The sequence below is a fragment of the Scyliorhinus torazame genome, chromosome 7, assembly GCF_047496885.1.
Source record: "Scyliorhinus torazame isolate Kashiwa2021f chromosome 7, sScyTor2.1, whole genome shotgun sequence".
NCBI classification, from domain to species: domain Eukaryota; kingdom Metazoa; phylum Chordata; class Chondrichthyes; order Carcharhiniformes; family Scyliorhinidae; genus Scyliorhinus; species Scyliorhinus torazame.
Genome location: NC_092713.1, coordinates 126712580 through 126738584, shown reverse-complemented (window position 1 = coordinate 126738584; position 26005 = coordinate 126712580). Strand labels below are relative to the sequence as shown.

Sequence of the window (26005 nt, the reverse complement as noted above, 5' to 3'; positions counted from 1 at the left end):
AATTGCCAGAAATGAACTACTTTCAGACTAAATTATGAAACTAAATGGTAAACACGAACACATAATCAAAACTAGTTTTGGAATGAAATGGCACCCAAGTTCTTGGGCGATTTCTTTCATTTCTTTCCATGGGCCGGTGCAGACTCGATGGGCCAAATGGCCTCCTTCTGCACTCTAAATTCTATGATAAATTCTATGATTTAACGTTTTATTTGTCAGACTTATCCATACCCAGATGAAACTTTTCCTGATGTTTCAGTCTTGCAAATCTTGATTTGAAATGTTCCTCACAGTAACTACATTTGAATGGTTTATCCTGTGTGTGAAGGATCATGTGCTCCTCAAGATGAGGCCTCCGTGTGAAGGTTTTGTTACATTGCTATGACCAAAAGAAAAGCAATGAAGAATCATCACAGAAACTGGTAGCACATATACATGTCATTCTGGAGGTTGGAACGGCAGGTGGCAGGGGGGTAGAACAGAAATAATACTTACTTCACACTTCCAGGCTTCACTTTTCTTCTTTCTGGCAGCAAAAAACTCTTGTATGTTAGCTGGATGGAATCTGGAAACATTCCCAATCAGATAAATTAGAGTCCTATTGCCATTACAAGTGAAGATATGGATAATATCACACTTAAAAAGACAAACAATTTTTGGCAAATATTTCACAGGGAATCGTGTTCTAAACTGCAAATCCTCAACAGATAGTTCATCTGAATATTTCATCATCCCCTCATTGTTGTGTTTGATGCTTTAACATATCTTAAGACCTAAACAGTTTTACATTTATTATATAGAGTATACTTGGGGAACAATAAAAAGTATTTAACCACTTCTTTAATTCTTTTGCCATTATTCCACATCTTGACATAGCAAGCTGGTGAAACCACAATATAGGGGTGTGTTATTCAACATTGCCATAAAATAATAGTGTTGATTGAATTATATACGACATCTGTTTGTCACAGTAAAGTTCTGCCATTTGTATCTTCACCATATGCAAATCTGCTTTATCTGACTGAAACATAATGAATATAATTTCACAGAACGCGGATCCAATGTTTGCTTATCTGCCGTTTCCAGAGAAAGGAAACTGGAAGAAAAGTTGGAGAAAATGTCAAAAAGTCGAAAAAAGTGCATGAAATTAAGATTTTAAAAAAGGGTGTCCACATGCATTTCCTGGACTAGATGTTCACTGCGTCATCTGCTGATTTGCTTACTGGAGTGTTTGTGCATGGTGTTCATAATTGTTATGATTTTTGGGTGACACGTGGCGCAGTGGGTAACACTGCAGCCTACGGCGCTGAGGACCTGGGTTCGAATCCCGGCCCTGGATCACTGTCCGTGTGGAGTTTGCACATTCACGCCGTGTCTGCGTGGGTTTCACCCTCACAACCCAAAGATGTGTAGGTGAGGTGGATTGGCCAGGCTAAATTGCCCCTTAATTGGAAAAAAATAATAATTGGGTACTCTAAATTTATTTTAAAAATAATTGTTATGATTTCATTTGTGTCTCCAGTACAATACAGTAACCAGACAATCTTTAAGTTATCATCATTGATAAATGAGTGTATATGAAACAAACAATAAATGTCGGAGAAAAGTGATGACAGTTGCCAAAAAGCGACAATATTAAATAAGCAGGAAAGCAGCAGCAGTGATACCATGCTGGCCAGGGAATCATGTTAATAAATTTACAATTAGATACATTAGGCAGTCTGAAGATAGAATTAGGGCCAGTATTAGTGTTCCTGCTAGTCATATTGCCAGGTTAACTTTTGTAAGTAGGAGAGATCCACGCTTGTAAGAAAGAGAGCAGTTACTTCATGTGTTGTTAGAGCACCAGCATTTTTAAAAATCCCAGTTAATGATCCAATTATTAGAAAGAAGGCACTTTAATTGTACCAGCACAGAAAATGTAGTAAAGAGAGTAATGCTGGTTCCACGAGTGGCAATGAAGAAGGAATGTCTACTTCACATTCCACATAATTCTTCGCCAGCACAGGACAGTTTGATTGCCTTAAAAAGCATTTGGACTTCATAATGTGAAGTTGGTGGAGGAGATTACATCAGAAAATTAACTATGCCAGAAAAGAAATTTGGTCTGAGACTGTGAATGATTTCAAACGGTTCCCCAATGTGGATGCTGAAGTAACCAAGATTAGTGAGTTGGCAAAAGAAGTTGGAGGAGAGGGATTTGAAGATTTGGCCACAGATGAAGTAGAAGACTTGCTTCAGTCTAATCAAGAAGAATTAGTGAAACTGATGAAATTAAGCGAATGTAAAGAGGTGGTGGAAGAAGGTTTAATTTACACCAAAGGTGATGACATACCTCATAAGATCAGCTGAAGAATTGAAAAAACAGGCGACAGGTTACGACACAAACATGGAAAGCAGCATTGTATTTTGTAGAGCAATCAACGTGGCTACTGTTCCTTACTGAGAACTTTACAAGGTTGAAAAGCAAAAGGCAAAGCAGCCAAAAATACCCTTTATTGAAATCTACTGCCACATCAGCATTTACATCAACCACGTCATCCACGCGCTGTACCTCCCCCTTGAAGGAAATCTCCACCAACTTCTCAGAACTTTATAGTAAGGTTAAATGTGAAAAATAAATATTTATTTTATTAAACAGCGGGACATCCCTATATTTATTCAAAACATTATTTTTATTGTCTTTACTTCCCTATTTGTACCAAATTTGTGTTTGGAACTTACCTAATTGGCTCCCATTGTAAAACATGTTTCCCATTCGTACGGTTTTCTAAAAACACAATCCCCACGAAGCGAGGACCACCTACCTTCTCCAGTTGATAGAAACAGTTATAAGTAGAGCAGGGAGTTATCTGCAGTGTCCAGGCCAATATTTATCCCTCAAACAACATTGCAGAAACAGATTATCTGGTCATTTTCACATTTGTGAAAGCTTGCTCTATGCAAATTGACTGCCACGTGTTAACATCACAATAACTATATAGCAAAAAAGACACCTACATATGTGAAAGACACTACAGTGTATAAACGCAAACCTTTCTTTTAAAGGAAGAGGGCAATTTTCTCAGCAATATTCATTAACTATTTTAATATTATTTGAGCACATTTGTTAATTTGAAAACAGTTCTAATTTAATAACTACATTGCCAAAATTTGGTACTAGCCCAAGAAAAATCAAAAAATGGTAAACACTGGTTCCCCTTGGACAATCCAGATGCAATTTGGCTGCCATAAGGTGCAGGACGCAGAGGGACATGCAAATACTTAAACAGGATATAATCAACAGTTTACACTTACCTCCTCACGTGCTTTGCTAATGTTTTTTTGCTTGCATGCAGCTTGTTACAGAATGGACATTTTTGTTCTTTTCTTTGAATAGCAGCTTGTGTATTATGCTTCTTTCTGTGAGCAGTTAAATTGGATTTGGTGGAGTAACGTTGATTACAAATATCACATTCAAAAGGTTTTTCCCCTGTATGCACACGAGTGTGGCATTCATATTTTCCTATAAAATTCAATATGTAATTAGGAAAGTCAGTATATAAGATTAAGGTACAGAAAGTTTGCAGTAAACGACTGGATTCTTAAGAGCATAGTCGACACATGCATTCAATTCAATGCAACACAGAGGACAGCACACAGTTTTCATTCACAATAGCCCCCACCAGTTCAAGTTCTTAATCTTAGATATGCCATCAACAACGGGACTCAGGCACTTCTTCACAACAAAATGAAAAAATGATTTATATATCACATATCAAGTATTGTAAATTGGAATTATGTGCAAATAAATATATGTCAAATTTTAGTTTTTAAGTCACAAGTGGAAAATTAAAATTGAGATCATCTGTTTTAGGTCAAATTTAAAATAATTTTAAACTCTTGAGTTTGTTTCTACAAGGGGGTCACATCCTACTAAGTGGCAGCAATAGGCAACACAAAAACTCCAAAAGAACAAGGATTGTTTATCTTACCAACCTATTCGATCAAAACTTTTATCACATTTCGGACACTGGAGTGTTTTCTTGCTCCCAGACTGTGAAATGACTGGATCTAGTTCCTTAGGAATATTTTGCTCAATTTCTTCTGCATCGAGAGTCTCATCCTCATCGGTTTCTTTGTCATTCTCATCCCCCCTTTCCATTTCTTCCTCCCTTTCCATTTCTTCCTCCCTTTCCATTTCTTCCTCAAATTTTATTTCAACTCCTTCTATTTCATCTTCACTCTCTATTCCTTCACAGTCATCGTGCTTCTCTGTAGCACTGCCATTTTTACTGGAAAGGTCATCTTCAGACACATCCGTGTTGTCATCATTACTTTTACTGTCAAACTTTGCTGGGCACTTGCGAGAACGAGTCGACCACCTCCTTGTAGAAAGTTCGCTCTTTGCGGCATCAGCACTTTCTTCTTGCATGGCAGAACTGGCACCGTGAGCTTTAACTATATGGTTTTCCAGGGATTTTTTATAACAGAAACTTTTACTGCAGAAGGTGCACACATTTTGTGATTTGGCAGTAGGTTCAAAAGAATTATTTTCTTCCAAACACTGGTCATTTACAGTGAGCAAGTCTGTTTGGCTTGACCTGGACACATTTTCGTTACCAGTCAACAATTTAACTGCATCCATAATGTCAAGAAACTGTGCCGCTTCCAAAACTGAAGGGATATCATTTTCCTGTATGAAGAATTCAGACGTATACAGAAATTCCAACAAGTGATGGAAAACGTAATAACTTATATGGTCCAATTGGATACTACCCATTTTGGGGTTTTTGCTTAAACAAGCATGGAAATAACTGCTACCCACCGCAACAACCACCTTATGAGCACAAAAATGCTTCCCTTCTACCATGATAACGAGGTCACAGAAAGGTGACTGCGTGAGTCGATCATCGTTCATATATTTCAATAGATTTTTGTTATGCAACAGGGACCTCAGATGTACAATTGGTGAGGATGGTCCTAAAGGAATCTCTAGATTGTCTGCAACGTTTGAAAGGCCTTGTATTGATCTGGGGCCATAGCAGAGATTTTCAAATTTTGATGTCTGTAAATCTAAGAAAACGTCTTTACAGGGTGCTCCAGTTAAATTTGAACTAATTTTCTGAGAAATGTCAATATTCTGAGACATGATGTTCATGAAAATTGCAGCAGCTATGACTTTTCAGTCTGCTGACAGATAGTGGAATATCATTGTAGAACAAAAATACGTTCTTTTAATATAAAATTTGATTGTAATTCTGACTGATACAAGATGATCTCATACTGCACAATCTTCTTAGTATGGTTGCGATATTCATCAAGCCTGCAAGGAAATCACCCAAACAGATTATTACAATAAGAAAGGCCCATGCCTTTGAGTGTTGCAATGAATACTAGTTAACTCAATTTTTTTTAAAAAGTGCTTATGCAGAGTTGGCAAACTGGTGCAATGATGAGACAGGGTTGGTTAATGATCTGATAGCAAAGGATCTTCTAGGGCAGAGTGATCATAACACAACAGAAGTTCAGGCTTGGTTTGAGGGTGGGAAACGTGGCTCTGAAACTACTGTCTTAATCTAAAATAAAGGCAATTGAAAAGGTTTGAGGAGAGAGTTGGCTAAAGTGGACTAGGAAAACAGATTAAAAGTGAAGGCAGTATATAAGCAATTTACAGAGAAATTCTCAAAGATATATACCATTGAGAAAGAAAGGCTAGGAGTAGGGCAAACCATATATGGCTAACTTAGGAAAGTATCAAATTGAAAGAAAAGGCATACAATGTTGTAAAGATTAGTGGTAGACCAGAAGATTTGGAATTTTGTAGAAAGCAGCAAAGGATGACTTAAAAAATAGGGAGAAAGTAGATTATGAAAGCAAACTCGGACATTTTTTAAAAGGACAGTAAGAGTTTCTCCGATCACATAAAAAGGAAGACAGTGGCTAAAGTAAATGTAATGCCCTTAGAGACTGAGTCTGGGGAATAAATAATGAGAAATAAGGAAATTGCAGAGACTGAATAAATAGTTTGTATTTAACTTCATGGCAGAAGACAATAAAAGCATCAGAATAAGAGTAGAACATCAGTGTGCAAAAGGGAGGGAGCTAAAATCATCACAACAGAAAAAGGATTAGACAAACTAATGGGACTAATGGCTGACAAGTCCCCTGGACCTTAAAAGAAGTGGCTGCAGAGATGGTGGATGCATTGGTTGTAATCTTCCAAAATTCCATAGATTCTGGAAAGGTCTGAGCAGACTGGAAAACCACAAATATGACATCCATATTCAAAAAAGGTGGGAGACAGAAAAAAAGAAACGAAAAGCTAGTTAGCTTAACATCTGTCACTGAGAAATGTTTGGAATCCATTATTAAGGAAGTAGTAGCAGGGCATTTAGAAAATCAGACGACAGGTTGAATATCCTTTATCCGTACATCTGAAAACCAAACCTATTTTTTGGATAGCTATATAGTTCATTTGTATATTAATAAAACAAAGAAATATAACATTGCAGGTGTAATCATTGTTAACTGGTCAGAAAGAAGGGTGTGAAAGTGTTGGTTTAGCTCTGTTGGCTGGACATCTGTTTGTGATGCAGAACAAGGCCAACGGCGAGGGTTTAATGCCCATACTGGTTGAGGTTATTCATGTAGGCCCGCCTTCTCTACCTTGCCCCTCACCTGAGGTGTTGTGATCCTCAGGTTAAATCACCACCAGTCACCTCTTCCCCTCAAAGCAGAAAGCACCCTATTGTCATCTGGGACTCTGGCAACTTTACCATATTTTTGGTGCATACGAAAATATCTGAATTCCGAAACACAATTGGCCCCTAGGGTTTCAGATAAAGGATACCTGACCTGTATAATCAAGCAGAGCTAACCAGAGTTTTATGAAAGGGACAACATGATTGACAAATTTACTAAACACCCCCCAAAAGTTGCTAGAACCTATAATATTGCCTTGTGAAGCTAAAGGAGACATTCTGCCATCTTCCATAAACCAAATAACAGCAAACCTAGAGCTTTGTCTAGGTTTAAATTGCCTGGCCCTGATCTACACTGTTTCTACTTGAAAGTCTGAACTTAGTGCATACTACAAGACTAATTCATCTCTAAGTGCTCTTCCTGTTGTGGAAGTCAGTGCTACTGGAAAAGTGGATTACCCACATCAGCTTGCTAACCTCTCTTAAGTTATACACCTTTGATGGAAGTTTTATTTTGTCTCTGTTATTTGGCCTGTGTCTCTTTTTGTGCTTATCCCTCTTTTATTGTATGAATGCAAAAAAACACATTGCGAACCTTCTTCCCATGTTTTGATGTTGCTATATCAACAAACCGTCTGATTTTACCCTAATTCGATTTTGTTATGGGGTTATTAATAGACGATTGGATCACTTCAAAACGTAAGGGTTTGGAGAAAATATACCACCACTTTTACGGGGAAAATCTAAAACAGCTGTGTAAAGAAAGGTGACGAGAAGAGAAATCAGTTTTAAATTAAAGCCCCTCCCCTCCGTGACAATTCAAAAAGGCATTCAATATGGTGCCACATACAAATTACTGCACATGGTAGGAGCTCATAGTGCTGGGGTAATGTACCATAAATACTCATGCAAAAGTGAAATTTCTGAGATTCATTCATTGGGCAAAACATTAAGAGGGCTAATGTTTATAGAGATGCTTTCAAGGGGTTTACTTTCAACTAAAGCATATCCGTCCGGCACTCCTGACATAGCTCTCAAAAGAATCCATAAGGTAGTGGGGGAAGTGACACTATACCAGCCATTTGATGTCTCTCTCTCGCTCTCTTTCCCTGTGCTTTTATTAACAAGCCTTCCTCAACACCCACAATCCAGATGAGGAAGCAGCATCAGTGGCTGGGTCTACACTTTCAATGTTGCTTGGGGATCAAGGAAAGAGACAGCTGTACAACTGAAAAATCTTAACACTGGTGAGACCCACGCAGACAAAGGGAGAATGTGCAAACTCCACATGCCAATAATCCGGGGCCAGGATCGAACCCGGGTCCTCAGTGCCGTGAGGCAGCAATGCTAACCACTGCGCCACCGCCGACCTTGAGTCAGCATTCACAACGGCACGATTGGCAAGGTTGAAACTCCGCTCATCCCCCCCCAGCGAGGCCGAAAGGGTTGATAAGAAAAGACCAGGAAATTTGTTTAATGTTTGCTCTGCAAGTTGGTCCCTACATCCTGTTTCCAATTTTTATTTACCCACATAAAAATGTTTTATCTACTTGGATTACAAAGATACACGCAACATCAAAAGTTATTCCACATGCTCGTTTACAATATTCGGCTGGGGTGGGCAGGTATTTGCAGGTGCCTTGTCCATCCCATCTTGCTGAGGGTACTAATGGAGTAAAGGAGCTGTGAGAGACAGGGGTCGAGGCTACATCCTGTTTCCATGTGCACTATTTATTACACTTCTCCGATTGTTAAGTTCCTACCCCCAAAAAACGAAACCAGTCTACATTCTTCCTGCCTTGATTGACAAATACAAACTGGAGGATTATGGTTTGTGCAACTTTTAAAAATATATCCATTCATGGGATGTGGGCATTGTTATCCAGGCCAGCATTTATTGCTCATCTTCAATGCCCCTTGAGAGGGTGGTGGTGTGCTGCCTTCTTGAACTGCTGCAGTCCAGGTGGTGTAGGTACACCCATAATGCTGTTGGGGAGGGAGGGGGGGGGGGGGGGGGGGGGAGTTGAAGAGAGATAAATGATTTTGACCCAGCAACAGTGAAGGAACAGCGATATATTTCAAAGTCAGAATGGTGTGGTTTGGAGGGGAACCTCCAGATGGTGGTGTTGCCATGCATCTTCTGCCCTTGTCCTTCCAGATGGCAGCGGTCATAGGTTTGGAAAGTGTTGTCTGAGAAGTCTCGGATGAGTTTTAAGGAATAATGAATTGAAGGTTTTGATGTGATTGCAGAGATTATAGTTTGGTTCTGCAATTTTGACGCTTTTATCCCTGAAAACGCAGGATCAACTTTGGCATGAGTATATGTAAAACTAAATTTTTTAGGGTAAAATTGATTGAGTCAACTTTTACACAAGTATATACAGTACTAACACTGGTAGAGGATTGATTATCTTGCAAGAAAAGGAGCCGGGTGAAATAAGTCATTTTCAAGTTGGCAAACTAATGGGATGCCACAGAAATTAGTGCTGGGGCCTCAACTATTTACAATCTGTACTAATGATTTGGATTAACAGACTGAGTTATTGGACTCAACTGTGTTGACAATACAAAGACAGGCGGAAAGCAAGTGAGAAGAAATTCACAAAAAATCTGAAAGAGAATACAAAATGGTCAAGTGAGTGAACAGCACTTGGCAGATGGAGCAAATGTGGGAAAATATGAGGTTACCACTTTTGGTAGGAAGAATAGAAAGGCAACATTTTATTTAAACGGAGAGAGATTACAGAATGCTGCAGTAGAGGAACCAGGGTGTCCTTGTATAAGGATCCCCAACTGTCAGAATGTAGGTACAGCAAATAATTAGAAAAGCAAAAATAATGTTGTAAGGGGGATGAAGTATAAAAGGAGGGAAGAATAGGGCATTGTTGAGAGTACTGCATATAGTTTTGGTATCCTTATTTAAGGAAGGATATACTTGCATTGGAGGCAGCTCAGAGTAGGTTGACTAGGCTGAATCCAGAGAGGAAGGGGGTTTTCTTATGGGGGAAGGGCAAGCAGGTTGGATCTGTACTGATTGGAGTTTAGAAGAATGAGAGGTATCTTATTCAAACAGAAGATTCTAAATGATTTAAAAGTAGGTACTGAGATGTTCCCCCTTGTGAGGGAATCCAAAACTAAGGGGCATAGTTTCAGAATAAAGGATCGCCCATTGAAGAGGGAGATGAGGAAGATTTTCTTCTGACAGAGGGTGCTGAATCTTTGGAATGCTCTAACCCAGAGAGCGGCAAAGGAGGAGTCAACCAATACATTCAAGGCCAAGGTGGTCAACCTCAAACCATAGGAGAGTTAAGGGTTTGGAGGAACAGGCAGGGAGGTGGCGCTGAGACCAAGATCTGATCAGCCATGATATTAGTGATCTTATGTTTTTATATTTCTGGACTTGTGCGAGATAAAGGTAATAATTAATAACCTTGACTCATCTGTCTAAGAACAATGAAACAAATAATTGTGTTTTATTATACCATACATATACGTCTATATTCTCAGGGAAAGTTAACTATTTGCTTAAAACTGGCTTATCGGTTTAAGCATGAATTTTACACGACTCTTAAAAAGCAGTGTGTTTATAATGTGAGAATTGGAATTAAAAAGAAAACACACTGGGTGGAATTTTCTGCGCAATCCACTATGAAGGCGGCCTGCCATTGGCCACCGGCAGGATCTAATAGTCCCGCCCTTGTCAATGGGGTTTCTTGTTGAATGCATCCCTTGCCGCCGGGAAACCTGTGGTGAGGGTGCGCCATCGGTGGGACCGGAAGATCCCACCAGAGTGAACAACCAGAAAATTCCAGCCAATTATGAGTCCGGAGGTGGCGATTTTTGGATGTGTCTGGAGGTGGCGATTTTTGGATGTGTCTGGAGGTGGCGATTTTTGGGGTCTCGCAGGACCCAGGAATCCAGGAGGAAAGAGAGGCGGATGTTCTGGCCTTTGCTTCCCTGGTAACCCGGAGGCGTATATTGCTGGCATGGAGGGACTCAAAGCCCCCAAAATCAGAGACCTGGCTTTCAGACATGGCAGGCTTCCTCTGCCTGGAGAAAATTAAGTTCGCCATGCGAGGGTCTCTGCTGGGGTTCGCCCGGAGGTGACAACCATTCGTCGACTTCCTCGCGGAGAACTAATCGTCAGCAGAAAAGGGGAGGGGGGTTAGGTTAGTGTAGGTTAGGGGGGTAAGTAATGGCAAGACCTGTGGTAGAGGGAGGCGGAATTTGCACTATGTTTATATTTTTCTTGTTATACATATTGTTGATTTTGTTGCTGTTGAAATGCCAAAGAAATATCTCAATAAAACGTTTATTAAAAAAAAAGAAAATTCCAGCCAATTGATAATTTGGACATTAGTACAAATTCAATGTCACAAATTACCGAAAGCTTTCTTTGAACAATATAATTGATTTAGTAAACATTTTTCATTTAGCCTTCCAGAATACAAGAACATAAATATGCAAGAAATGCATAGCAGATGCTGTGTAACACGAATAAATGTGAGCACTCTGGTAACAAAAATAGGAAGGCAGATTTTTTTTTTTGTATTTTTATTAAGGCATTTATATAAACAGTAAATACATAAACAAGGGGCAGCACAAATAGGATCATAATAAATAACTAGCTAATCAACACCCACCCCTCCCTGTCCTTCCCACCCTGCCTTCCCCATTTTAACCCCTTTATCTCCCCACCCCCCTTCCTGACACCTCAATCCTCGAAGAAATCGATGAACGGCTTCCACCCGGGTCCGGGCAAACTCATCGACCGACCCTCTCAAGACAAATTTCATTTTTTTCCCAACCTCAGGAATTCCGCCAGGTCACTCATCCATACTCCCAGTTTCAGTGGCTTCGAGTCCCTCCACCCAATCAAAATCCGTCTCCGTGCTATCAGCGAGGCAAAGGCCAGGACATTGGCCTCTCTCGCTCCTGGATTCCCGGGTCTTCCGACACTCCAAATATCGCCACTTCTGGACTTGGGACCACCTTCCCCCTCAACACCTCAGACATTCCATCCACAAACCCCTGCCAGAACCCCTTCAGTTTCAGACATGCCCAGAACATGTGATCTTGGTTTAGAGGCCTTCCCGCGCACCGCCCACACTTATCGTCTATCCCCTCAAAAAACTACTCATCCTGGCCACCGTCATGTGCGCCTTGGGACCCATAGCGTCCACTTTTAATAACATTATCGGGCGGTAGGACCCACACGGCTCCGAATCTTTATCTTTCTTCAGTATTAGGGAAACGGACGCCTGCGATAATGTAGGGGGAGTTCCCCTTTTTTCCCTTGCCACATTATATGCCCTCACCAGCAGAGGCCCCAGGTTCCCCCCAAACGACTTATAAAATTCCACTGGGAACCCATCTGGGTCTGGGGCCTTCCTTGCCTGCATAGGCCCCATACTCTCCATCACCACCAGTCCAATGGAGGCCCTCAGCTCCTCCACCAGTTCCTCCTCCACCTTGGGGAACGCCAACCCATCCAGGAAACGCCGCATTCCCTACCCCCCTGACCGTCGACTCCGATTCATAAAGCTTCCTATAAAATTCCTCAAATACTCAGTTCACCCTCATCGGATCCAGTGCCACCTTTACCCCTCCCATCCTTCACCCTTCCAATCTCCCTCGCTGTCTCCTGCTTCCTAAGTTGGTGGGCCAGCATCCGACTAGCATTCTCCGTGTACTCATACACTGTCCCTAGCGCAGCTGCCCTGCCGCCTTCCCCGTGGACACCAGCCCAAACTCCATCTGGAGCTTCTGCCTCTCCTTCAGCAACCCTGCCTCCGGGGCCTCCAAGTACCTCCTGTCCAGCCACAAAATCTCGTCAACCAGCCATGCCATCGCTGCTGATTTGAGCCCAGATTGAAATGAACTCCCCCGAACCACTTCCTTGAGCGCCACCCAAAGCGTGGTGGCCGGGACCTCCCCTGTATCATTCAGTCCCACATACCCCCGGATGGCAGCCCTCACCCACTCGCACACCTCCTTATACGCCAGTAACCCCACTTCCAACTTCCGCTGCGGGTGCAATGCCCTCTCCCACCCCCCCCACCCCCCAAGCCCCCCCAACCCCAGGTCCACCCGCAAATCTACCCAGTGTGGCGCATGGTCAGAAACCACGATCGCAGAGTACCCCAAGTCGATGGCTCCCACCAGCAGCATCTTGTCCACCTCGAAACAAAACATCCGGTAATACACCCGGTGCACGTGGGAGAAGAACGACAACTCCTTCGCCCTCGGTCTCCCTAACCTCCACGACACCCCACCCCCCTATGTGCTCCATGAACCCTTCAGCTCCTACTCCGCCACCCCCTCCCCGACCTCAGGCCCGACCAGTCCAGACCTGGTTCAATGACCAAGTTAAAGTCCCGTCCCCGTCCCCCCCGGCAAATGATCAACCGGTTGCGAGTCATTGTCCGGGATCTTCCCCAACACCCGCCTCAAACTCCACATTGACCTAGTTTAAGGCATAAGCATAATAATAATAATCTTTATTATTGTTGAAGTAGACTTACATTAACACTGCAATGAAGTTACTGTCAAAATCCCCTAGTCGTCACACTTGGCGCCTGTTCGGTACACTGAGGGAGAGTTCAGAATGTCCAAATTGCCTAACAGCACGTCTTTCGGGACTTGTGGGAGGAAACCACAGCACCCGGAGGAAACCCACGCAGACAAGTGGAGAACGTGCAGACTCCGCAGAGACAGTGATCCAAGCCGGGAATCGAACCTGGGACCCTGGTGCTGTGAAGCAACAGTGCTAACCACTGTATTACCGTGCCACCAAAACCACCGGCATCCCCTCCAGCTTCCCACTTGCTATTACGAACCGTCCCGCCATGTCTGCCACAATGTTTCCCATCTCAAACGCCACCCGCTTGTTTACCAGCACTGCCACCCTTTCCTTAACCTTGTCTGATCCCCGAGCTTCAAATGTGTTTCTTGTAAAAAAGCCACGTCCGCCTTCAAGCTCCTCAAGTGTGCAAACACACACGACCATTTGACTGGCCCATTCAGCCCTCTCACATTCAATGTGACCAGCCTAGTCGGGGGTCACCCCGCCCCCTCCCCTGCTGATCAACCTTATCCTTTTTTGGACCAGCGCCCGTCCCGTGTCTCGCGACCCGCAGGCCCACCCTCGGATGCCCACTGTCATCACTCATTTTCTTGCTACACCACAGCAGCCACACCTCTGTCAACAGCTCCCCTTCCCCTAAACAAAACAACAACTCCATCCACCTCCTCTACGCTAACCATCTGGCCACTCTCCACTGTGCTCCCGTTAGCTAACCCACCCAGCTACCCTGGCAGCCCCCACCCAAGTCCACTGACTCCCCCGCACACCTCCATGGAACAAAGAAACAGGAAAAAGGTGCACTCACGCTTGACGCTCCAAGCATTCCACCACCAAACCCAACAAAACATCTCATCGGATAAAAGTTCTCCAACAACCATCAAACGAAAAGGCAGAAAAAGCAAACATCTCCTCACACCTCCTCTAAGGTTCTGTGACCTCCTCCTGCAAGTCCATTGTCTCTTAACAATTCCATCGCCTCCTCTCGTGCTCTGAAATAGCGTTCTTGGCTGTTAAAAGTCACCCAGAGGCGGGCCGGGTACAGCACCCCAAACTTCACCCCCTTCTTAAAGAGGGCAGCTATCACCCGATTGAACCCGGCCCTCCTCTTCACCAGGTCTGCATCAAGGTCCCTGGTATACCCGCAGCTCGTTCCCTTCCTAGGTGCACCTCCTCGTCTGCCTCGCCCATCTCAATATCTTTTCCTTATCCAGGAAGTGGTGGAGACACGCCACCATTGCCTTCAGTGGTTTGTTCGCCTGCGGCTTCATCAGCACCCTTGCGCTTGGTCAACTTCCAGGGGCCGGTCAAAGGCCCCCTGCCTCGTCAACGTCTCCAGCATCTTGGCTACATACGTACCGGCGTCCGCACCCTCGATGACTTCAGGGTCCCCACAATTCGTAAATTGTCTCCTGGAGCGATTCTCCAGATCCTCCACCTTCTTCTTTAACCGCTTCAGTCTCCCACGTCACACCTGTTTCAGCCGCCAACGAGGCAAGCTGCTCCTCATGCTCCCCCACCATCTCTGCCACTTTCCGAATAGCCTAGTCATGGTACGCCAGCCTCTGTCCCACGTGATTGATTCCCACATTTAGTGGTTCCACTGCTTTGGCTAGTTCCTCCTGGGCTTCCCTCCTATGCCGGCTGAACTTCTCGTTCAAGAAGTCCACCAGTCGCTCTGTCGACCATTGGTCAGGCAGGACAGGCCCTTTACCCTCCGCCATCTTGACCTGTGGTGCACAAAGATTCTGTTGCTCCAATTGCTCCCTTCTTTTCGCCCCACTTGTGGTCCGTGGATCCATCCACCAAACCTACCAGTGGAGCTTAACTTTCGCCAGTCACTCCTGCACCTTTTATCATCAAATTATCCACCCTACAGGGTGGGGTGGGGGGGAGGTCTGAAAAAACCACATGCAGCAGGAGCTGCCAAATGTGCAACCACTCACTCCATGGCCACTACCGGAAGTCCCTCGGATGGCAGATTATTATTTGAATGGGTGAAATTGAGGAAGGTGGATACTCAACGAGACCTTGGTGTCCTGGTGCGTCAGTCATTGAGTGTAAGCGCGCAGGTATACAAAGAACAGTACAGCACAGGAACAGGCCCTTCGGCCCTCCAAACCTGCGACGATCATGTGTCCTATCTAGACCAACCGCTTGTATCCTTCTATACCCAGTCGTTTCATGTGTCTACCTAGATAAGTCTTGAAGGTCACTAACGTATCTGCCTCAACCACCTCACTTGGCAGTGCATTGCAGGCCACCACCACCCTCTTGTGTAAAATACTTCCTCCACACATCTCCACCGAACCTATCCCCCCCTCACCTTGAACTTGTGCCCCCTTGTAATTGTCATTTCCGCCTTGTGAAAAGGTCTCCAACTGTTCACCCCATCTATACCCCTCATCATTTTATAAACTTCCATCAGGTCGCCGCTCAGGGAGAACAATCCCAGTTTATTCAACCTCTCCTCATAGCTAATCGCCTCCATACCAGGCGACATCCTGGTAAACCTTTTCTGTACTCTCTCCAAAGCCTCCATGTCCTTCTGGTAGTGTGGTGACCAGCAAGCAATAAAGAAGGCAAATGGTATGTTGGGGCCTTCATAGCGAGAGGATTTGAGTGTAGGAATTGTGATGTTTTGCTACAATTCTAAAGAGCATTGGTGAGGCCACAACTGGAGTCGTGTGTGCAGTTTTGGTGTCCTTATCTCAGGAAGAATGTTCTTGCAATGGAGGGACTGCAGCAAAGATTTACCAGGCTGATTCCTGGGATGGCGGGAGTGTCATATGAGGACAGACTAAATCAGTAAGGATTATATGCACTGGAGTTCAGAAGAGTTGGGGGGGGGGGGGGGGGGGGGGGGGGAGTGCGGGAAGAGATCTTATAGAAACTTATAAAATTCTAACAGGATTAGACAGGCTAGATTCAGAAAGAATGTTCCCAATGGTGGGGGAGTCCAGAACTAGAGGTCATAGTTTGAGAATAAGGGGTAAATCTTTTAGGACGGAGGTGAGGAGAAATTTCTTCACCCAGTTTGATGAATCTGTGGAATTCACTATCACAAAAAGTAGTTGAGGCCAAAATGCTGTGTAATTTAAAGAAGGAATTTAATATTGCTCTTGGGGCTAAAAGGATCAAGGGACATTGTGTGTGTGTGTGTGGGGGGGTGGGGGGGGGGGGGGGGGGTAGGTTCAGGGTATTGAACTCTTTATGATCAGCCATGATCATAATCAATGGCGGAGCAGACTCAAAGGACCGAATGGCTTCCTCCTGCTTCTATTTTCTATGTTTGCGTCTACGTATACGGCCCCTCAGGCCTGCTCTGACATTCAATAAGATCATAGCTGAATTTTGACCTTAGTTTGATCCCTCAAGCTCTCAATTCACATAGAGCCCAAAACATTTTCAATCTCAGCCTTGGGCATCCACAGCCCTCTGAAGTAGAGAATCTCCAACATTCACAGCTAGTGAAAACTGTTCCTCATCTCAGTTTCAGGATAAGGATCGATCATCTTAGACGTTGTCTTCTAATTCTAGGCCCCAACGAGGAAAGTCAACCTTTCAGCACCTACCCTGTTAAGTTGCCGCCCCAACAATAATCGTACATGTTTCAATGAAACCTCCTCTCATTTATTCTAAACTCTAGAAAATATAGGTCCATTTTACACAATCCCTCTTCATAGGACAGCCCTCTCATCCCAAGAATAAATCCAATGAACCATATCCTTCCTTGTCTAAGGAGCCCAAAACTGTGGACAGTACTCCAGTTGGGGTAAAAGTATAAAATGCATTTTTTTATTGACAAATAACCCTATGTTGGATACCAACCCTAGCTCCAATTGGGTTTTAAATCCAAGTTGCATTTCATAAATGCCATATTATTTCAAAGATTTGTTGTTTTTCAAATCTATTTATTACAATGGCTATCTGACAAGAATTAGTCCTCCACATAAAATCTGGTTGAAATGTAGAATTCAGGAAAGTTCTAGCTTTTAAATATGGCCTGCCCCATGGTAAGTGCTTCAAAATAAGGTGAAAGTAAACTAAAGTTTGAAATTTCCACAATAGATATCAGCATCAGTAACACTAAAATGGTGATAGAAGTTGGATTATTGGGCACCCAGTCTGTGTTCAAAAAGTATCTAAAATATATAAGAAGACAGAAATGCTGGAAATTATCAGGTCTGGCAGAAACTGTAGAGGCAAAATAATAATAATAATCATTTATTGTCACAAGTAGGCTTCAATGAAGTTACTGTGAAAAGCCCATAGTCGCCACATTCCGGCGCCTGTTCGGGGAGACTGGTACGGGAATTGAACCCGCACGGCTAGTCTTGTTCTGCATTACAAGCCAGCTGTTTAGCCCACTGTGCTAAACCAGCCCCAAGACTTAATGTTACAAGACTGTGACCATTCATCAAAACCAATCCTGAAGACTTGGTTTCTTTCAGGTGCAGCCAGACCTGTTGAGTATTTCCAATATTTTCTGTTTTTATTTTGGATTCCCCGCATCTGCAGGGTTTTGCTTTTGTGTAAAATTTATAGAAACAAATGAAGGCCACGCACAAGACTACGCTCAAAGAAAATTAGAGCATGTTGAAACAACTGCAAGTCGTCAAAAAAAAAGTAATGAATTCTCACTGAAGGCTGCATTTGTCCAACCTAGTGGGAATTATGAAGGTGCACACTGAAACGACAAGCAAGGCCTTATAGCTCGTCTGGTGTTGGCAGCAAGTTTCTGATCTACAAATGCCAATCAGGTCTGTACCTTGCCCAATTCCACATTAAAAATTTCGACAAGGTGCAGAACAGACAATTCAATCATACAGAACGTCACAGTCAAATCCACTTCTGCCCTCACCCAACACTAGTGTGCATTTCACATTTTTCGGGGGGGGGGGGGGGGGTGGAATAACTGGTTGAAGTGAAAGAAAAAATGACATATATATTTCATTTAAGTTGCTTGATTTTGAATGTCAGATTCTAATAATTTAAGTACAAATACTGTTAAATTATCATATTTTCTTTCTAGCTCTCCGAATGTATATTTAGATCTTCCTAATTACAACACACTGACACATAGAAATCAGACTTGCGCAATTATTCCAGAACATTAACTAAAATATAGAAGCTAAGAATCAGGAACTGGCCAGAGCAATCCATACTAAATTCATAAAGCACAGACATAACAGAAACATTACTTCACAAGTACATCCCCAAAGTGAATTGTGATTGGCAGTTTTGGTATACTAAACATCTCGTATTAAGAGCAAGAAGTAATAAGACTACTTAATGCAGGCAAACGGAGCAGGCAAGTGGAGCTCAGTAATGAACTTGAGGTACAAAAGACATCTTGCATCGGGGAATATTATATATCAGAAAAAGAAAATGGCACCATCAGAGAAAAGATGTGGTTAGAAAGTAGAAGTAGTAACAGGTTCATGTTGTGGGCAGCACGGTAGCATTGTGGTTAGCACAATTGCTTCACAGCTCCAGGGTCCCAGGTTCGACACCCGGCTTGGGTCACTGTCTGTGTGGAGTCTGCACGTTCTCTCCGTGTGCGTGGGCTTCCTCCGGGTGCTCCAGTTTCCTCCCACAGTCCAAAGATGTGCGGGTTAGGTGGATTGGCCATGCTAAATTGTCCTTAGTGTCCAAAATTGCCCGGCTTGGGTCACTGTCTGTGTGGAGTCTGCACGTTCTCCCCGTGTGTGCGTGGGTTTCCTCTGGGTGCTCCAGTTTCCTCCCACAGTCCAAAGATGCGCAGGTTAGGTGGATTGGCCATGCTAAATTGTCCTTAGTGTCCAAAATTGCCCTTACTGTTGGATGGGGTTACTGGGTAATGGGGATAGGTGGGGTTACTGGGTAATGGGGATAGGGTGGAGATGTGGGCTTGGGTAGGGTGCTCTTTCTAAGAGCCAGTGCAGACTCGATGGGCCGAATGGCCTCCTTCTGCACTGTAAATTCTATGATTCTATGTTAGCTGCTATTTCACCAGTTATTTAAATCCCAAAATTCAAACTCCTGTTTCCAAGACCATATACATTAATAGAAGGCTGAATTCAAAACTTGGGATTTAACTGAGGACACAGAACTGGCCTTAGTCGCTTATTCAGTATGCAATTGGCAGTGCTGAAAAAAAGTGACCTTTCCAAATAGTTGAAGGATCTTCGGGCAGATTGATAGGTTACTAAAGGAAAAGAATGCCTGCCATGTCTTAATGCTTGGGAATGTAGCCACTTTTTCAGGAACTCAGTTGTTCAAAGCTTTATTTTCTTGCACTCAAACAAAAGCAATGTAAATAACTGAAGAACATTTTCCACTTAATGTCGGCATCAAGCACTCCAATGGCCAGGTCTTGTATATACACAAGGCTGAATCCCCACACATCATGTTTGAATCACAATGCTTTTTGCAATTAAAACATCTAATAATTCAAATTATGCAACTTTCAGTTAAAAGTATGTTGTATAGCAGCAGAGCTCCATTTCATGCCACCCTTAATTCATTGCTCTGAAAATAATTAAATGTCCCAAGGCATTTCACAGGAACATTATAAATCAAAATTTGACTCAGAGCCACAAAAGGAAAAATATCGATATGGTCAAAAGCTTATCCAAAGAGGTAAGTTTTAAGGAGCATTTGAGGGAATCAATATTTTGAGGCAGAGGTTTAAGAAAGGAATTCCATGGCTTAGGGCTGGAGCAGCTGAAGCCACAAACATCAATTGTGGAGCAAATAAAATGAGGGCTGTGCAAATGTGCAGTTCGGAAACAGATGTGATGCTCAACCAGACGCCATTGTAGGCCATTAAGCAGAAAGATGATAGGTGAACAGGACTTTTACAGGGGACCGAAAGTGGAAGTTAAGCCAGGTGTGAATTAGAATCGTGAAGGCACGGAAGTGGGTGTCAGTAGTAGATGGAAGTGAAAATAGTGAAGTGATGGTGCAGGTGTCAGGAGCCCATCTCACGGGTCAAACACACTATGATTGCAAACAACCTGGTTCAGTTTCAAACAATTGTCAGGGAGAGGGATGGAATCAGTAGGTCTCTTACAATCTTAGATTAGCACTGTAAACCCACAAGCAGCTCAGAATTGCATCATGACATTTTACATTCATCCCAGCCACCAGGAGTTCAGAACTTTCAGCCCATCAGTTTGTGTTGGCTTCATTACCAAGGTCAGAAAAGGATGTGTGAGTGGCTAACCCAGAGACAAGTCCAAGCTCAATACTTTCCAATTCCCCTCCCACTAAGGAAACAGCCGAATATATGGCACCATCGTCTTCTGCTGATGTGAAAGCTCTGTCTTGTCAAGCCCTTGTCTCAGAAAGACCCAGCCCAAAGATGGACAGGGATTGTTGTGCAACTGGTCACACCAATACAAGGAGACAAGACTCCCTGAGCCAGCTCTGCTTTGGAGGTGGTGCAGGGTCCACAACGCCTAGGTGGCACCGGGGATCCCCAAATGGCGATGGGGATGCAGGGCAGGTGCGAGCCCCGCCTTTCATCTACCTCCCGGATCAGAGTCCCGGAATCAGTAGAGAGGCGGCCCAGCAGGGCCCTGCCTCCCCGGTCCCGGATCCCCGGCGGCGCGCACTCCTTTTCCCACCACCTGCCACAAGGCCCGATCCCATTGGCTGCTCCGCCAAGCCCGAGCCCCGCCGCTCGCGCTCCCCTTTTATTGGTTTTTATTTTCAAACCTTTGTTTCCGCTCGCGGCCAAAACCAGGAGAACGTCGGGTACCCGCACATGCGCGGCTGACGGCCCGGTATCCGCACATGCGTAGTACGCGGCCCAGTATCCGCACATGCGTAGAATGTACCTGGGGAAGAGCCTCAGGTTGTCAAGGCAGCATCGCAACGATGTTATTGCTGAAGTCTCAGAAACTCCTCAATTCGTACATTGACAACACCTATATAATAGTTACATCACAGAGGGAGACCATTCACACCATCGTGTCCGTGCCGGCTGTTTGCAAGAGCAACTGACATGACCCCTCCTCCTGCCATGAACCATACACCCACCCAACCTTGCACATATTTTACTCTCTCAAGCTGTACATTTTAGATCCTAACCTCTCACTGCATAAATAACTGAAATAATAGTATTTCCTCATGTCGCCTTTGTTTCTTTTGCCAATAATCTTAAATCAATTTACTCAGGTTCTCAACACTTCGGGAAATGGGAATTGTTTCTTCAAATTGTCATGATATCCAGGTGAACATCATAGCACATACATACATACATACTGATGGACAGATCAACAGACCAATCAACACACACATAACACGACAGCCAATCACAGGCAAGAGCATACACAGTACAAAACAGGGAACACGACACTTCCTGGGCACTCAGGACGAGACAGCTCAGGGCACAGAGCTCATAGCAAGCCACTCAGACATCCACCATGTGCTGAGTGCCACAACAAGATAGAATTAGGAGTAGGTCCACAGATGCAAGGGTCATGATCGAACCTCAGTAAACAGTACACAACTGTAAATAGATGTTTGAAATAAAACTGAGTTGTACCATTCGCAACCATGTTGGTTCGTCTGTGTAGCAGAGTACCCAACACTTCATAGTACCAGGAGTGACTTTGGTACCTACCTACAAATCCTCCGGAATCTGCCATCCTGCGCCATGGACACCGTCAACACACCGCAGCCGCTGCAAGTCGCTGGAAAGCTCGGCGTTAATTGGAAGCTGTTCAAACAGCGCTTCCAGCTCTTTCTGGAAAGGAGAGCACCTCGGACACCAGAAAGATCGCAATCCTCCTCACCACGGCAGGTCAACACGCCATCCATGTCTACAACTCCCTGGTGTTCGCAAAGGTGAAGACAAGACCAAATACAAGACGGTCCTTCTCAAGCTCGACCAACACTTCAACGTCGAGGTCAACGAGAGCTTTGAGAGGTATCTCTTCCAGCAGCGCCTGCAAGGTAAGGATGAGCCCTTTCAGTCATTCCTTACGCATCTCCGTATCCTCGCGCAGTCCTGCGGTTACGACACCACCTCCGATTCCATGATTCGGGACCAGATCATTTTTGGGGTCACCTCGTGCACCCTACGCCAGCAGCTATTAAAAATAAAAGGCCTCACCTTAGCCTCCGCAATCGAAGCCTGTGTCCTGCTCGAAAACGCGACTAGCCGCTATACCCAGTTTCAGGCGGCCGAATCGGCGCGGCAGCGGTCCAACGCGGCCGGATCGGCAAGGCAGGCATCCTACAAGGCCGAACGGGTCCAGGCAATCGAGTTCCTCCCGGCCCGGAAGAGGGCGGCCATTTCGCGCGCTTTTCGAGGCCTCCCGCGCTTGTGCGCACCAAAAACAACGGCGACACTGAGGAGCGTGATGCGCAGGCGCGCTCGACGCAAGACCGAACTGCGCAAGCGCGGTGGCGCAACGAACGCCATGACGTCACGACATGCGGCAACTGTGGAGCCGCACATTTAAAGCGGCAATGTCCCGCAAGAACCCGACAATGCCCCCGCTGTGGCAAGGTGGGCCACTACGCGGCCTGCTGTCGAGCAGCTCAACCTGCCAATGTTCCCCAATTCTGACAACCTCGCAGGGACGTGTGGACCATTCAGCCTCCTTACTACAAGTCGTGCCCAGACGATATCCAGACCAGTGACACAGTGCTCAGAAGCCAATGTGCTTGAGGAGACACAAAAGCAAAATACTGCCGCTGTTGGAAATTAGGGGTGGGATTCTTCGGTTCCCAGCCACATGTTTCTCGGTGGCTGGCCATTCGCTGGCGGCGGGATTCTCTCTCCCCACCACTTGTCAACTCTCATTGAAGCCACCTCACTACCGGGAAACCCACAGGTGGGGTTGCACTGCCAGCGGGAAAAGAGAATCCCAACGGCCGGAGAATTACAGCCCAAATATAAATGCTGGAAATACTCAGCAGGTCAGGTAACATAGATGGAGAGAGAAACAAAGTTAACATTTCAAACCTGTGATCTTTCATCAAAACTGAAAAATTAATCATGTATCATGTCCAGTGAAGGCATGCCATATTCTTAACTTTACACATGGACTGAGTTCATATGGGAGCTTCTCAAATTGTGCTTTATCTCTTTAAAAATGGACACTGAAGAAAGAAATCAGGTTGGTAGTAGGGGTGTGTGGGGACGTGGAGGAGCTACCCCCAGCTAAACATACCAAAACAAATGTTATCTGTGGAATTCTCACTGTCGTGTTGGGTGCTCTGCTACACAGACAAACCAACACAGTTGCGGAAGGTACAACTCAGTTTTATTACTGACAATATTAACAATTGTAAACTGGTTACTGTGGTTCATTCATTACCCTCTAACCTGTGGACCCAGCCCTAACACTATCTTGGCGAGGCACTCAGCACATGGTGAATGTCTGAGTGGCTTGCTGCGAGCTCTGTGCCCTGAGCTGTCTCCTGCTGGAATGAGCCGGAAGTGTTGTGTTCCCCGTTTCATAGTGTGTCTGCTCTTGCTCGTGATTGGCTGTGATGTTGCGTGTGTATTGATTGGTCCGTTGATCTGTCCATCAGTGTGTATGTGTGTTTGCACCATGATGTTTATCTGAATATCATGACATCCCCCCTTTTTTACAAGAATATGTGCCGATGTGGTAATAAATATAGATGTGTACTGAGTGCAGCTGAATGTGCGTGTGTGCAATATCTACAGAATGTACATGAGGCTAAACTATATACATAGGAAGGTGTCAGGTGCAACATAGCAACGAGGTTGTACCATCAACAAAACAAGTGTAAACATCAAGCATCAAAACGAACTCCTGTAACGACAAAAGAGAAACTTATTAACATAGTGGTATAAAACTTTTAGTGAGTCCAATGTTCAAACAGGCTCATAAGTCCAGCCTAGTAGCTGGGCGACAAATTCGGGTTGACCGCCTCAAGGGTGGGTCAGGATCCACCGGCTGAGGAATGGGCCTGGCCACAGGCAGCAGAGGAATGGGCATGGTGGCAGGAAGCTCCACAAATTCGACATCAGGAACAACAGGAGGGCGTGGCACTGGTGTATGATCACGTAGCGAGCGCGGAAGCAGGCGAAGAGCCCAGAGATTGTGCCGGCGAATGGAGCCATCAGGCATGCGAACCAGGAAGAAGTGGGGAGCCACGCGTCGGAGAACTTCGGCAGTTGCCGACCAGCCACCCTCTGGTAGGTGGATGCGGACGTTGTCTCCAGGCGCCAAGGTAGGAAGATCAGTTGCCCGAGAGACATGTGCCACCTTCTGCTGAGCACGCTGCTGTCGCATCCTTTGCAGTACTGGAACGTGGTCGAGTGTAGGGACAAGAATGGATGGCACAGTGATCCTGAGGGCGCGACCCATCAACAGCTGGGCTGGTGAGAGGCCAGTGGCTAGTGGGGCCGAGCGATAGGCCAGCAGGGCGAAGCAGAAATCCGATCCAGCATCAGCAGCCTTGCAGAGGAGCCGCTTGACGATATGAATGCCCTTTTCCGCCTTCCCATTTGACAGGGGATGTAGAGGGCTGGACGTCACGTGTGTGAAGCCATACGAAGCAGCAAATGAAGGCCATTCTTGGCTTGCAAAACAGGGCCCATTGTCCGACATGACAGTAATCGGAATGCCACGTCGAGCTAAGGTGTCTTTGCATGCCCTGATGACAGCGGACAATGCCAAATCGTGCAGGCGTATGACCTCTGGATAATTTGAAAAGTAATCTATGATGATTACGTAGTCCCTGCCAAGCACATGAAAGAAGTCCACACCCACCTTCGCCCAGGGGGCGTCACCAACTCATGGGGCTGAAGCGTCTCAGGGGGTTGCGCCGGCTGAAACCTTTGGCAGGTGGGGCAGTTGAGCACCATGTTGGCAATGTCATCGCTGATGCTCGGCCAGTATACAGCTTCTCGGGCCCTCCGTCTGCACTTCTCAACCCCAAGATGGCCTTCGTGTAGTTGGTCGAGGACCAGCTTGTGCATGCTGTGTGGAATCACAATCCGGTCCAGCTTTAGGACACCATCAATGGCGGCCAAGTCGTCCCGGACATTGTAGAATTGTGGGCACTGTCCTTTGAGCCACCCTCCCGTCATGTGGCGCATCACACGTTGTATAAGGGGTTCAATCGCAGTCTCCCGGTGAATACGGGCCAGACTTGAATCATCAGCTGGCAGATTGGCCGATGTGAAGGCCACATGCGCTTTGACTTGACAGACAAACCCCTCCGAATCGGGCGGTGTGCTTACTGCTCTGGATAGGCATCCACAATGATGAGTTCCTTACCCGGGGTGTAGCCAGTTGGAAATCGTACCTCCGGAGCTTGAGCAGGATGCGCTGGAGGCGAGGGGTCATCTCGTTCAGGTCTTTATGTATGATGCTGACCAGGGGACGATGGTCGGTTTCCACAGTAAACTGGGGGAGACCATACACGTAATCGTGGAACTTATCTATTCCGGTCAACAAACCCAGGCACTCCATTTCGATCTGCGCATAGCGCTGTTCTGTGGGGGTCATGGCCCGCGAGGCATAGGCGACCGGAGCCCATGATGCAGTGTCGTCCCGTTTCAGGAGTACCGCCCCAATGCCGGACTGGCTGGCATCAGTCGAGATCTTCGTATCCCGAGAGGTGTCGAAGAACGCCAATACCGGGGCTGTGGTGAGCTTAAATTTGAGCTCCTCCCATTCCTTCTGGTGTGCGGGCAGCCACTGGAACTCCGTGGACTTCTTTACTAGGTGGCGAAGAACCGTTGTGTGGGAGGCAAGGT

General features: G+C 45.2%; 1 protein-coding gene across 1 annotated transcript in view; it reads right to left on the bottom strand.

Annotated features, from left to right (window-relative positions):
• The window catches only part of zbtb41 (zinc finger and BTB domain containing 41), a 42395-nt gene extending 21354 nt beyond the window's left edge, over nt 1-21041 (bottom strand). Inside the window, exons 1-5 of the mRNA XM_072511475.1 lie at nt 20971-21041; nt 3979-5305; nt 3298-3505; nt 496-565; nt 232-379 (exon numbers count right to left, since the gene is read on the bottom strand). Of these exons, the coding sequence (XP_072367576.1) occupies nt 232-379; nt 496-565; nt 3298-3505; nt 3979-5140 (1588 nt within the window). The 5' untranslated portion in view covers nt 5141-5305; nt 20971-21041. The remainder of the gene's footprint in view (nt 1-231; nt 380-495; nt 566-3297; nt 3506-3978; nt 5306-20970) is intronic.
• Between the last annotated feature and the right edge of the window lie 4964 nt (nt 21042-26005).